We start from the raw sequence: 15,099 nt of genomic DNA on the forward strand, positions 1-15,099 counted from the left end.
ACAAATGATAAAGATGCAATTACATATACAGCAACTATTCTGAGAAAACAAAGGACCAGTGATGACAAAAAGTCTTCCATCTTATCCACCAATACCAACCTTTGTTAGTCACTTCCTGAGGCAGTGGTCCTCAGCCTTTTTGACACCAGGGACTTGTTATGTGGAAGACAGTTCTCCCATGGACCAAGAAGGAGGAGTGATGGTTTGGGGGTCATTCAAGAACATTACATATACTGTGAACTTTACTTCTGTTGTTGTTATATCAGCCCAACCTCAGATCATCAGGCATTAGATCCCCAAGGCTGGGGACCTCTGAGGCATTCTCTACTGAGTATGATTCTAAACTCCCAACCCACACTCCGTCTGAAGTAGGTGTGGGAAAGGATGGGTCATGTCTGTTTATCATTTCTGTGATGGAAAATACTGGTGTGTTGTTTTTTCATATGATCAGAGTTCTTTTTAAAGCCATTGAATGATTTTTGCATTTGGCTTAGAGGATTAAACTCTCTACTTTCCATGTTACAGTCTTATGATATTGAAAAGAAAAAGAAGAGCTTTGAAATAAGTAGGTAATATTTGGAATATGCTAATACGTGAGAGGGGATTTTTTAGAGGAGATATGTTGATTTAAACTGATTAGATTTTACTCTGAAATTTGACTTTGAGTGTATTGCTTCAGTGCCCGACGGTCACAAGTCTGTCATTAGCATTAGCTCTGCTCACTTCTGGATATGGGAAGTAAACGTTGCTGCAGGGGAATATAAGATGTGCTTTTTTTATGAGTGAGAATTTGATTTGTCTGCCTCCTGACTCAGTCAAATTAAATTGTAGACTTCCAGTTGACTCAGTCAGATGATTGGAAAATAATAATTATTTATTGGAGGATTAGAGTTTATTCTTTGCTGCTTAATTGTTATAGATTATTAGATCATTTTATTACTCAGTTTGAAGTGACAATTATTGTTAGATTTAACCACTTGCATTCTAAGAGTTGAGTGAGAAAATTGAGGGGTTAACTTTGGTGACAGTGAGGAATAAAATTGGAATGCTAATGAGAAAAGAGATGTCTTTTCTTACTAAACCAAATTCCTGAGAAGTAGGTTTGAGATCACATCACCTTCTGAAATGAGAGTTTCTTAAAACAAAAATTAGAAACCTTGTGGGATATTAGAAGTGGTATAAATTATTTAATCAGCATTCAATTTAGTACTTCTGAAGTAATACATCTATTAAAATGCATCTACATTTTAAGTAACAAGATTTTATACAAATGACATGGAAGTGTGAATGCAGATATGTAACTATAGTAACCATTTAAGACAAATAATTGATATATTAAAGTTGGTATTGGTGTTCTATTGGTAAATAGCTATATACTATGATTCAATAGTTTATATATTAGTTAATTACTACTAGCTGTAAAATATTGTTTCTTGAAAGTTTCTTGCTAATACTGATACCTTATCTGGTAGTTCAGTTATAGTGGAAGTTTGGCCATAATACCAACACATTTAAAAAGGTTTATCCTCATCACTAACAGTTTTTTCTTTCTGTGCTATTCAAGCAACTTCCAAACACTTTTGGCAAAGGTTTTATGGAGCAGGTAATGTGATTCCATCTTGCAGGAAGGGAAAGTGTGGCCCAGACCCAGTTTGTATACATGTCAGAAGTCACTAAGCAGTCATAAACAAAGTGTAGCTCATCACCCTGTCTTCTCTTGCGAGCTGCAGCTAGCTTTTCGAGTCCTGGTTTTAAAATCATATATTAAAGTGATAGAAAAGCATGAGAAATGTGGATATTGATCCTTGTATCAAGTGCATTAGCCAAGCTGACTTGACCTGGTTTTTTAATCATTTCCTAGTAAGCAATGAGTCCCTTGGACTGCAAGGAGATCCAACCAGTCCATTCTAAAGGAGATTAGTCCTGGGTAGTCTTTGGAAGGAATGATGCTAAAGCTTAAACTCCAGTACTTTGGCCACCTCATGCGAAGAGTTGACTCATTGGAAAAGACTGATGCTGGGAGGGATTGGGGGCAGGAGGAGAAGGGGACGACAGAGGATGAGATAGCTGGATGGCATCACCAACTCGATGGATGTGAGTTTGAGTGAACTCTGGGAGTTGGTGATGGACAGGAAGGCCTGGCGTGCTGCGATTCATGGGGTCACGGAGTTGGACAAGACTGAGTGACTGAACTGAACTGAAGTAAGCAATGGGATGAGAGGTTGCTGCTGCTGCTGCTAAGTCGCTTCAGTCGTGTCCGACTCTGTGCGACCCCATAGATGGCAGCCCACCTGGCTCCGCCGTCCCTGGGATTCTCCAGGCAAGAACACTGGAGTGGGTTGCCATTTCCTTCTTAGCTGTTAAAAATATTCTTCAATAGGCTGAGTTTAAAATCTTGGGAGAGAGTCTGAGCTCTTGGGAATACTTTGTCAACATTTAGGGTGGCATGTTACTACTTCTAGGCTTCCCTAAAAGTAGTTGGCTTAGCTAAAGAATCCACCTGCATTGCAGAGTTACAGGAGATGCAGGCTTGGTCCCTGGGTGGGTAAGATCCCCTGAAGGAGGGTGTGGCAACCCACTACAGTGTTCTTGCCTGGAGAATCCCACGGACAGAGGAGCCTGATGGGCTACAGTCCATGGGGTCACAAAGAGATGGACATGACTGAAGCAACTGAACACACATTGCTACTTCTAGCAGCTCTTCCTGTAAGTGCATGCAGAGAAGCACAGCCCTTAGCACAGCAGCCATTGCTGCGCATCGTTACCAGTCTGTAACCAGGCAACAGGTCCTGCTCAGCCATTGGTCAGTGCCTCAGTGAAATCTTCCCACTGGCAACCAACTGTCAAAGAGCAGCCATTAGTGGTCCTGCTCAGTCATTGGTTGGTGCTGTAGTGGGCCCTGCCCACAAGCAACCAACCATCAAGAAACGACAGTGAGGAGATTCAGACAACAGTGGAGTGGTGGTCTGAGATGGATCCTGGTCTTCTCCCTGAGACCCTCAGCTCACTTGGCCTTGGCCAGAAGGGCTGGGGGCTGTGTCTTGCTGGGCTCCAGAGCCCCCACCAAGGCCAGCCACTAACCTTGGCCTGGGCCTTGAGGCAGTGATGAACCTCTCGCCATTCCTGCCTCTGTGACCTCGAGGTGATGGCAGTCTGCCTGGGTGACAGTCTGTGGGACCTGGTCTCCCCTCTTTGGGTGGCCTGAGGAGCCTGAGGGCCAGCTGGGCTGGACACCTGGCTCCCTTCAGAGATGACAGCTGGGCAGAGTCGGGGGACCTGGCCCTGAGGGAGCCATCAACTGAGCTCTGCCTCTTCTTAGCCAGGACTGGGACCTTGGAGAGTCAGAGTTGTGCCTTTTTTTTATCAGGACAGAGAATAACATTCGTTTGGTACAGATTTGCTTCCCTGATGGCTCAGACAGTAAAGAACCTGCCTGCAATGCAAGACATGTGGGTTCAATCCCTGGGTCGGAGATCCCTTGCCTGGAGAATCCCACAGACAAAGGAACCTGGTGGGCTACAGTCCATGGGGTCGCAAAGAGTTGGACACGACTGATGGACTAAGCGGGGACTTCAGTAACTTTGGGGTTCTTGGGGGCATGAGACACCTATCCTCTTACCTGGTCCTACAGTAAACAATTCTCTGTTCCAAACTCCAATGTATTTTAATATTGTTTGTCCTCCCCACAGACTTGCATTTTTGGTGACATTCTTCTCTCTTTCTCCTCCTATTGCCATCTTTCCTGCCACTTCTTTCTAACTGTAGAAAATTTTCCCATGTCCAGGTAGTTTCTAAGCTGGTCCTCACAGTTAGCTTGACTTAGGTTTTTGGAACGGTATTGACTATGTAGAATATGACTAGTTTGAAATATTGTGTTCATCAGTCAGTTCAGTCACTCAGTCATATCCAACTCTTTGCGACCCCAGGGACTGCAGCATGCCAGGCCTCCCTGTCCATCACCAGCTCCTGGAATTTACTCAAACTTATGTCCATTTAGTCGGTGATGCCATCCAACCATCTCATCCTGTGTTGTCCCCTTCTCCTCCTGCCTTCAATATTTCCCAGCATTAGGGTCTTTTCAAATGAGTCAGTACTTCTCATCAGGTGGCCAAAGTATTGGAGTTTCACCTTCAGCATCAGTCCTTCCAATGAATATTCAGGACTGATTCCCTTTAGGATGGACAGGTTGGATCTACCTGCAGTCCAAGGGACTCTCAAGAATCTTCTCCAACACCGCAGTTCAAAAGCATCAATTCTTTGGCACTCAGCTTTCTTTATAGCCCAACTCTCACATCCATACATGACTACTGGAAAAACCATAGCTTTGACTAGACGGACCTTTGTTGGCAAAGTAATATCTCTGCTTTTTAATATGCTGTCTAGGTTGATCATAACTTTTCTTCTAAGGAACAAGCATCTTTTAGTTTCCTGGCTACAGTCACCATCTGCAGTGATTTTGGAGCCCCCTGAAAAAAGTCTGGAAGTGATGGGACCAGATGCCATGATCTTAGTTTTCTGGATGTTGAGTTTTAAGCCAACTTTTTCACTCCTCTTTCACTTTCATCAAGAGGCACTTTAGTTGTTTGCTTTCTGCCATAAGGGTGGTGTCTTGTGCATATCTGAAGTTATTGATATTTCTCCAAGCAGTCTTGATTCCAGCTTGTGCTTGCTTCATCCAGCCCAGGTTTCTCATGATGTACTCTGCATATAAGTTAAATAAGCAGTGTGATAATATACAGCCTTGATATATTCCTTTCCCTGTTTGGAAGGAATAGGGAAGTTGTTGTTCCATGTCCAGTTCTAACTGTTGCTTTCTGACCTGGATACAGGTTTCCCGAGAGGCAGGTCAGGTGGTCTGGTATTCCTATCTCTTTAAGAATTTTCCAATTTGTTGTGATCCACACAAGAAACTCTTGTTATTTACCCCCTATCATACATAAAATGAGGGGCTTCCCTGGTGGTTCAGATGGTAAAGAATCCACCTGCAGTGCAGGAGACCTGGGTTCAATCTTTGGGTTAGGAAGATCTCCTGGAATAAGCAATGGCAACCCACTCCAGTATTCTTGCCTGGAAAAATTCCATGGACAGGGGATTCTGGCAGGCTGCAGTCCATGGGATTGCAAAGAGTCAGACACAACTGAGTGACTAACACTTTCACACTTTAACTTTCATACATAAAATAGCCCAGTGTGAAAATTGTTCAGGGTTTAAGATTTAGCTTTATTATTTGATCTCGTTGGGGGAAAAAGTTATTTCAAAGCAGTAAACTTACTGAAGCTTCCTTGGGCCAGTGGTTGGGATTTTGCCTTCCAGTGTATGGGGTGCAGGTTCAGTCCCTGCTTAGACAGTTGGGATCCCATGTGCCTTGCAGCCAAAAAACAAACAAACAAAATATGAAACAGAAGCAATATTGTAACAAATTCAATAAGAACTTTAAAGATGATCCACATCAAAAAAAGTCTTGAAAAAACCAAAGAAATAAACTTGTATAATCAAGATTTTAAGTACTGGGATGATCCAACAATGGAAAAACAAATAGTATCCAACATAAGTTTTGCTCTGTAGGCAGTAAATATTTCTTTGTGAATATGTAGCAAAAAAAATGGGGATCCACTAAATGCCAAGGATAAACACATGAGGTTGTGAGGGACTATCTACTTGTCATATTCGAGTAATCCTAATTTTATTTTATGTTTTTCTTCAAAGGAAGTCCATCAGCAGAACCAGGAAAAAGCTGTGTGTCACTTAATCCTGGAAAAAATGCTAAATGGGAGAATCTACAGTGTGTTCAGAAACTAGGCTATATTTGTAAAAAAGGCAACACCACCTTAAATCCTTTTGTTATCCCCTCAGGTAAGTGATCTACTTGATCTGAAGTACATAGAACAATTTAGAGATCAAATGACAGCCTAGTCCTAACTGTTGGCAGTGACAGGTTTGGTTGATCATTTACTTAATGATACTCCTGCAAATGTCTTTGTGTTGGTTGCTAACGTTTCCAGAGTGTTCTCAAGTGTTCCAGCAGGAGCAAAACCACTAATAAAAAATTTTTAATAAATAAGTAATTTTTAATAAAAATGTTATCTTCACAGCTGCCCTAGCTGGTAGGTATTATTATTCATGTGTTTTCAGTGAGGAAAAAGATATTCATAGGCTATAAATAAATATGTTTGTAATTATTTTTGTCAGCTTATAATACACTTTGCTCTACTTTTGTCACTTAACAATTTGGGGTGTTATTCCTTCTGGTACATAAATAGTTTCTATGTTCATTTTTATGGTTGTACATTAGCCATTGCAGGAAGAGACCATATTTTTTTTTGACTAGTCCTCTCTTAATGGAGCTTTAGTTTACCTCCAATTTTTTATTATTATAAGCAAGGCTACAGTGAATAATTTTATACCTATGTGGTTTCACGTGTCTCATTATTCCTAGAAGTGGAATTGCTGAAGCAGAGTGTAGGTGTGTTTGGAACTTCAATGGATACAAATGTGGTAGAGATTGCCAACGGATATAGATGAAGGTCCCATTATTGGGTTCGATTATATTTTACAGGTCCACCCTTATAACTGTGGGCATGCCTTAGAGAGACTTCAGTAATTTTTATATTTGATCTCCTCTCTTCCTTCCATATGATAAATAGTATTATCCTCCCTCTTGGAAGAGCGCATATAATTCTCCTTCAGAAGATTTGGAATTGCCACTTTGGGAAAGAGGAGAATGGTGGTTTTATCCTCCCTGGTATAGTAGGCAGAATTCTATAACTTGACTTTGTTCCTTAACCCTCCAGTTATAGTTTCCTACCTATTAGGTAGAAATACTAATAATACTTGTTCTCCTTGTGAATACTTGTTTATATTGTCAAGCACTCAGTTCATTATTCTTGTATCTCTATGAGGCGTGTTACCGAACCAAACTTGGGTCTGCTAGCCCATGCACGGCAAAGCCAATCTACTGACATTAGGTTGCTGTGAAGGAAAGTGCAGTGTTTATTGCAGGTGACAAGCAAGGAGTCCAGGGCAGCTAGTGTGCAAAACACTTAAATCCTCAATATGTTTCAGCAAAGCATTTTTATCTATTTGTTTACATTGGAGTATAATTGCTTTACAATGTTGTGTTAGTTTCTGCTGCACAACAAAGTGAATTGGCTATATATATACATATATCCCATCCCTCTTGAGTCTCTTTTCCGTTGTCAACCCCCTGCCCCTCCAATCCTACCCCTCTAGATCATCACAGAGCGCTGAGCTGAGCCCCCTGTGCTATACAGCAGGTCAGCAAAACATTTTTAAAGGCCAGGTAAGGGAGGTGGATTGCAGGGTGTGTGATAAGCTCGGGTACAGTTCTCTTATTGGTTGATGGTGAGGTATCAGGGCAGGGTCACAGGGGTTAATATTATCAATCCTTGGGCACCAACAGGTCTGAGGGCTACATGCCCATGATAATCGAGTAGTTCATTTCGTTCATTTGGTGGTGGTTTTAGCATCTGTAAAACAACTTATTAAACACTCAGAAGACACTGTTCCTAGATATTTCAGAGAGGAGTCACAGCTGAGGATGCGGGAGAGGGGTCTGTCGAAGACTCCATAAAGTCCTGCTAGGTTACATGCCTTACTTGTTAACTTTCACTTTCCATTAGTTTTTAAATTTCTCTGAACTTCCTGGATTAGCATTCTGTCTTATTTATACACTCAAATAAGCCTGAGTTTGAAAGAACAAGCAGTTAGGATTGTGAAGCACACGCAGTTGATGACCTCTTGGGCAAGAGTTCCACCTCCTGTACTATTTGTCCTTGCAATGCCCCCCTGTTCATCCATGATCCCTGGGTCTCTGGAGCCATGCTGTCCAGTTCAGTAGCCTCTAACCACATGTGATCCCTGAACACACGAGATACAGCTGGTTCCAATAGAGTTATGCTATAGGTGTAAAATATGCACTGGATTTCCAAGACATAGCATGACAAAAAAAGCCAACTACCTCATTATTTTTAATTGATTATATGATAATGTTTTGAATATATTGGGTTAAATAAGATATATTTAAAACGAAAGCTACCTGTTTCTCTTGACTTGGCAACTAGCAAATTTAGAATTCCATAGGTGGCTTCCATTTGTGGATTTTATTATGCCTCAATCAGATAGCATTGCTCTAGAGAAACAAGCCATATTTTGTGGCTGCCCCAGGGAACCCCTCTTCATTGGTTGGTTCTCATATTTTTTAATATTTTAGAAGTTTATCTGTTTAGTTTTTGAAGCCCTTAGAATACACTGGCATTATTTTCAGCTTCTTGGGCAGCAAAATTAAAATATCCCACCAGAGGGCTCCAGAGAAATACTAAACTTTTTTTTTTTTTTTCTTGGTAACTACTGGAACTGTATAGAAGAAATATTTTCTAAAAATATGCATTTTTTAATGCAGACGTAAAGAACAGACTTGTGGATATGGGGTGAAAGGGAATGAGAGAGTGGGATGAATTGACAGTCGCACCGACACATGTACCGTGTGTGAAATAGCTGGTGGGAAGCTACTGCATAGCACACGGAGCTCAGTTCGGTGCTCTGTGATGACCTGGGGGATGGGATGAGGGTAGTGGGAGGTCCAAGAGGCAGGGAATGTATGTATACATATAGCTGATTCCCACTGTTGTATAGCAGAGATAAACACAACATTGTAGGTCAATTATATTCTAATTAAAAATGAACATATGCATTTTTCTATTATAATAATACAGTGTTTGAATATCAGGACTGCTATTTACTTGAATGATGATTGTACACAAAATCTTGAGCTTATACAAAGGTGATGCAAACAGTCCCAGACTTTGAGAGAATATTGGACCAATGCATCAAACGAATAACAAAGATACCTTATATTGAAACTTTACTAAGGCAGCACATTTGAGAATATTTCATATCAAACTTAAACATAGAGATTGACATTTATTTGACAATATAATTCCTCTTTAAGCAGGATATATTGCTCAGTTGCTCTCTAAAATAGTATCCATAAAATGGTAATAATAAGCTTTGTGTATTACATATAACTTCAATTATTTTCCTGACAAATATTCATCGCATTTATTCTGTGCCAGGCCCTATGTCATTTTAGGACATATGGGGACAAATGAAGTGAGTCTCCTGCCTTCAGATGTCGTTGCTGTCCCTTCCCCCACTTATTACTATTATAGTACATGTTTGTAACATATCAATCATCAAGGTTATGAAATTTAACCCTAACTGTTAGTAGCAACAAATAGGATATTGGTCACTATTACTGATTTGATTAAATCGTCATTGTTATCATGTTTATAATTTATAGTCATATTATCTCAAATGTTTCCCAGTGCAGAAGAACACAGTAAGGATGGGTAATTTAATATTAGTATTAATATTATTTACAATTATATATCTATATGGATAGTTTGGTTCACGTGATGTGATTTGCTCATGGCAAATTCAGATTTTGGCTGAAAGACTTCGGAATTGAAATCCTTGTGATTTCAGCAATGTGTCATCTTTTGGGAGAAAGTCAGTGGCAGTGAGTTGGTTCAGAGGCACAGGTGGCCAGCTCACACTACCATGGTTTCAGAAGCTCCTTGGTGACCCCCCTACATCCTACCCATTCTGTGCCCTGTGTCAACACATTTTTCTCCTGATTGCATCATGAGTTTTGCCCTCCTCTGAGGAATGAATGGCTCCCTAATGTCCATAGAATAGAAGTAAATTGAAATCTTTTTTGAAAGATTTATTTATTTGGCTGCATTGGGTCTCAGTTGCAGCATGCAAGATCTTTGTTGCAGAGCACAGGCTGTCTAGTTGTGGCACACAGGCTTAGTTGCCCCGTGGCATGTGGGATCTTAGTTCCCCAACCAGGGATCAAACCCATGTCCCCTGCATTGCAAGGCAGATTCTTAACCACTGAACCACCAGGGAAGTCCCCTTGAAATCTATATTTATAGGACATGGTTAGGATAGGTCTGCTGATGATAAAATATAAAAAGAGATAATTGATTGTATCTTCATGTGGCCTTGTATACATAATTGAAAAGAGATTTCTCATTTGGCTTCACTTTATAGTGAAAGATGGCTTCCATATCATTTTTAGTCGAATATCAAACACATTCTTGTCTATATTTTGTGAATACCTATGCCAAAAAACAGAAAAATAACTATTAGCTGTATTTGCCTATAATAATGAACTGTTTACTATAGAAAATGATATTAATAGAAAATATTGTTACAATTAAAACTCTTTTAAAGTGTTTTCCAAACTCTTTTTTTTTTCTAGAAAGTGATGTGCCTACCAACTGCCCAAGTCAGTGGTGGCCATATGCAGGTCACTGTTACAGGATTTACAGAGAGGAGAAGAAAATCCAAAGAGATGCCTTAAGAGCATGTAGGAAGGAGGGTGGTGACCTAGCAAGTATCCACAGCATTGAGGAATTTGACTTTATTATCTCTCAGCTGGGCTATGGTAAGAACTTCCATCTGTAATATGCTTGACTCTTATCTTCCCGACTTACAATCCATCTCTGGAAAATTTAATCATAAGTGTTAAATTTTATAATCTAGATAAATTCAAATTAACAATTCAATAAACTTAGTGACAAATATTAATTATGCCTAAAATATAAAAATTGCATAGTAATTTAAAGAATTTCTATCACTGAGAGAACATTTGATTTTTTTCCTTTAATAAAGAATCAGCTTATGCATAGCTTTTAAAATATTGTTTTTCTATATAAAACCTGGATTCAGAGCAGTCTTCTTTAAATTTGTGAACAATATTTCACTTATTGGAATTTGTGTGTGTAGAGGTATTTTCTATTTTAAGGCCGATATTTTCTCTCACAGGAAAGGTCTCTAAATGAACCATCTCATCCTTTGGAGTTTATTTTCTCTGTTAATCTAGCTGATGCTGCTAGAGTGATGAGCAGAAAAATCAAGAAGATGTTTGATTGGAGTGGTTAGATAGTGGCCTAAATCTTTTGAAGTAGTTCATATATCCACTTTAAGACTATAATCTAAGAGATACAGAGAAAATGTAGAAAATATAGAAAACTAACATATTGTACAGTTTTAAAAAAATTGATTCTATCAGAAACAGTTGAAAAGTGGATAAAGGAGTTGGGAATGCTTATCCTGAAGAGGAGGAGGGTGAAGAAGGATAGAATAATGATGGACACCCCATGGTACTTGCTGATTAAATGATGATCATTTTCTTCTTTCACTGATGAGACTGCTGAATAGCTGGACCTGTTCATTTCCAGAGAGAAACACAAGAGGAAATGGATGATGGTGATGCTGGGAATGCTTCCTGACACTTACTGTATGAAAATTGATAGGAGTGGGGGTAGGGGAGAAGAAAAAGACAATGAACAAACAGATGAGATAAATTAGTCTCTGACAAGTACAAAAGATCCCCAGCACTGCTGCTGTTAGTGCTTGGCTGAATGGAATCCCTCCTCTGCTCACCTCACTGAGTTTAGTAGGGTGATGATGACGTTCGACTAACTCGTAAATTTCTTGATTACTCTGGAACACCTAGACTACACAATAATAATGTAATCAAAACCAAGATATCTGGATAATATCATGACATAGATGGCATGATGCTTATAGTAGGTGATAAACTTTTCAAGTGAGTCAGTGGAAAACAGTTTAAGAGGCTATAGGGCTAATGTGCAAATTTTCTCTACTTTATATAATATGGTCTATTATAAAGGAGAACCTTATATATTTGTTGCTGTAGTTATTTTGAATTTGGATGAGGAAGATTGCTTTTAAATTCAGCTAGAGAATTAGTAAATTTTCACTGGAGAAACCTTCCCTTTTTATTATTGATAAAGATTTATTTCTTTCAAACCATGCAAATAATATTAATAAAAAATAAGTAATAAAGTTAAAATTAGTGTTTCTTTTCCTAAAATGTCAAACTTTCCAACTATACTTTAATTAAAAATTCCCTCCTTAACCTCTGAAAAAAATTTTTTTCTGACTCAAAAACCTAGAAAACCTTTTTAAGCTAGTTGAGACAATATCTTCTATGCTAATCATGGAAATACAGTGGATAAGTTGGAACCTACACATATAAATTTTGACTGCATTAACTAAGACAGTTTACTTAACAAATTTACAAAAACTTTGTCTAACAATTTTATGCTCACATCTTATATATTTTTATACGATCAAGTTTGTACGTGTGAACTACAAAAGCTAGATGGGAGAACAGTTTAGTGAGAAAAATGTTTATTGGACCCTCTTATCACTCTGTTATAATTGTGGGACTTGAGAGTTTAGGTTTTCATTGATCTTGAACCTAAAAACCTTGAGGAGTTACATGAGGTCATTTTGGAGCCTATATTTGCTACTCACAGATCATGATCTGCCAAATTAAGTGAAAGGAAAAGGGATCATCTTGGCAAAGCCATTCATGCTTATAGTGCTGGAAACATCTGCTGGGGCTGACAATGGGCCAGCCAGGGACTTCTCCAAAAGCAAAGTTGAGTGACAGCTTTTAGGAGGAAGAGACTACACCATTTAGGGAAATTCCTATAAGATGTGGCATATTTCTCATTTTCTTCTATAAATACAACATCTTTATAATCTGTTGACAAATAATTTTGTTTAACTGTTTAAAGAACATAGATCAAGCTTCCATGATGGAATTCCAGGGAGGTAACTTAAGCACATGTTGAATTGTGTATGCCTCCAATTTTTAAAAATGTGAAAATGTGTGTGATTTTAGCTGTGAGATTGCAGGCCTTCAATTTTACCCCATTTATGCTTATGCTATTTAGAACTTTTAGAATTACAATTCCTGATAAAAATCAATGATGCTTTTCATAGAATTTCAGAACAGAATGATTACCTTTTATATCTATACCTGGTAGTTTTTTATTTTAACTTTTGTTTGTTTGGGTTTTTCTGGTATTTTGTGGTGACAATGATGATGGATTCATTTATTTATAGACTAATAAGTGCTAAATGCGAAGAGAGTCCATTTATTCAGTTGATATATCTTCTCACTGTATGGATCATTTTAACTTCTATTACAGTGATTAAACTTTAACAGAAATACCTAGATTTTTTTGATAACAACCTTGTTAGTAAAATAGAAGTGGTTTTTAAAGTTTTTATTTTAAAACCTTCATTATACTAAGATTTAATAGTAGTCAAATAGATTTATGTATAAATAAACTACATATTTCCAGCACCATGAGTTTGACTGATTATAGTAAATTATTTATAACAAAAAGCAGTTTCACAAAATAGAGGGTAATGATAGATCTACTTCAGTTTCATTTTAACAACTCTCAGGAGATTAAATCTGCAGTAGCACACACACAAAAAAGAGTACAGTCACCTTCACAATGTGAAGAATACATTACATATTTTAAACTAAAACTGACAACACAAAAGGTCATTGACATCTCAGGCTGCAGAGCTAGATCCATTTAACATGCAAGTGGATGGGATATTATGATAGTTGTAACATCAAGGGAGTCGTTGATAAAGAAGGGGCCTTCCTTTCCTGATAACCTTTTGATCTTTGGAAAGAAAACCTTGTGTAAATTGCTTCTGTGCTTCTCTTCCTGTTTAGAGCCAAGTGATGAGTTATGGATTGGCTTAAACGACATCAAGATTCAAATGTACTTTGAATGGAGTGATGGCACCCCTGTAACTTTTACCAAATGGCTTCGTGGAGAACCAAGTCATGAAAACAACAGGCAGGAAGACTGTGCAGTGATGAAAGGCAAAGTAAGACACTTTTAATTACTGGTATCGAGCAAAAGCCACAGGAAAATTTTCCTTTTGCCCCACTTATTATATATCATTGTTTCCATTGTTTCTATCCTAATGAGTTGACATAGATCAAAGTTGAACTCGAATTCAGATTCAGTCTCTTGAGTCTCTTGGCCAAGTCATTTTCAAGAAGACCAGAAAAACAGCAGATAAGCTGTCATTTCAAAGATGAAATTAACCAATACGAATGCTCATATTGTTTGTGTTTGGTTCTAAATCATGCCATATGATTATATGGCTTGATTAAACAATTTTCAGAACTTTGATTCTACTTTCAGCTGGTTGCTCCGAGTGGATGTAGACCTGGTTAGATCTACTCTGGGTCCTACAACCTTGAGTCTATGCTTGGAGAGCTTCTTTTGTTATTTTAGGTTACACAGAAGTGTCAACTATGAAACGATGCTTCCATGTTGGAAATCAGGCAGTTTAGCTATGAAGTATATCATCAACTTATTTTTTGTTAATAGACAATGAACATGGTGAGTAAGAGGCTGGGTTTTAACGCAAAACATTTCCTTGTTTGTAAAATGAGTATAATTGTACCCAGCTCACATGGTGGGTATAAAGATTAAATGGGTTAACGCATACAATGTGCACTGTCCCTGGCCCAAACTTGCTGTTCAATAAGTATTAGTTACAGTTTTTGTCATTGTGGTTGGTTTCACAGTGAAAAATTGAAAGCTTAAGGAAAGAATATGTATTAATTATTGAAAGAATAGGCAGAAGAGTGTCCTGGGAAGAGGAAACCGGAGAGCTTTGTTCTTGTTGAGAACTCGAAAGACAGTATGGCTGAAAGCATGGAGTGAGAGGTGGAGAGGTGGGTAGGAAAAGTACTGGCAATGAGAAAACATGCATTAGCCTAGGAGCAGCCAAACCAAATCTGCAGTCTGTAAATATTATGCTGGCGGAAGAGCTGAGTATCAGATTGTAGTGGCTGAGACTGAGTGAGATGTGAGGATTAAGTCAAAGAGTATAGAAAACCACTTTTCAAGGTGTTCTACCAGTTGAGGGAAGGGGACGAGCACTCATTTAAGGTGAAATCTCTAGGGAAGGTGGAAAAGGTAGAATTCGAAGCAGAATGAAAGATGCCACCTTAAGTTCATAGAGGACCCTCATCAATAGGAATAGGAAGAAGGGAAGGAAGGAGACTGTTTTCAGGTTGGGTGTGTTGCACGGGAGTGTTCTTTCTGCAAGGCTTTATGTGTACTCAGTGGGACTTCCTCGGTGGCCCAGCAGTTAAGACTCCAGGTTTTCACTGCAAGGGAGCTTGGGTTCAATCCCTGGTCAGGGAAA

At 38.7% G+C, this 15,099-nt stretch overlaps 1 protein-coding gene across 1 annotated transcript in view; it reads left to right on the plus strand.

The window, feature by feature from the left end:
• The window catches only part of MRC1 (mannose receptor, C type 1), a 112,387-nt gene that overhangs the window by 34,411 nt on the left and 62,877 nt on the right, over window positions 1-15,099 (plus strand). Inside the window, exons 6-8 of the mRNA XM_005687981.3 lie at window positions 5,707-5,853; window positions 10,289-10,474; window positions 13,604-13,761. Coding sequence (XP_005688038.1) covers window positions 5,707-5,853; window positions 10,289-10,474; window positions 13,604-13,761 — 491 coding nt within the window. The remainder of the gene's footprint in view (window positions 1-5,706; window positions 5,854-10,288; window positions 10,475-13,603; window positions 13,762-15,099) is intronic.

This window comes from Capra hircus, chromosome 13, assembly GCF_001704415.2.
Source record: "Capra hircus breed San Clemente chromosome 13, ASM170441v1, whole genome shotgun sequence".
Lineage (NCBI taxonomy): Eukaryota > Metazoa > Chordata > Mammalia > Artiodactyla > Bovidae > Capra > Capra hircus.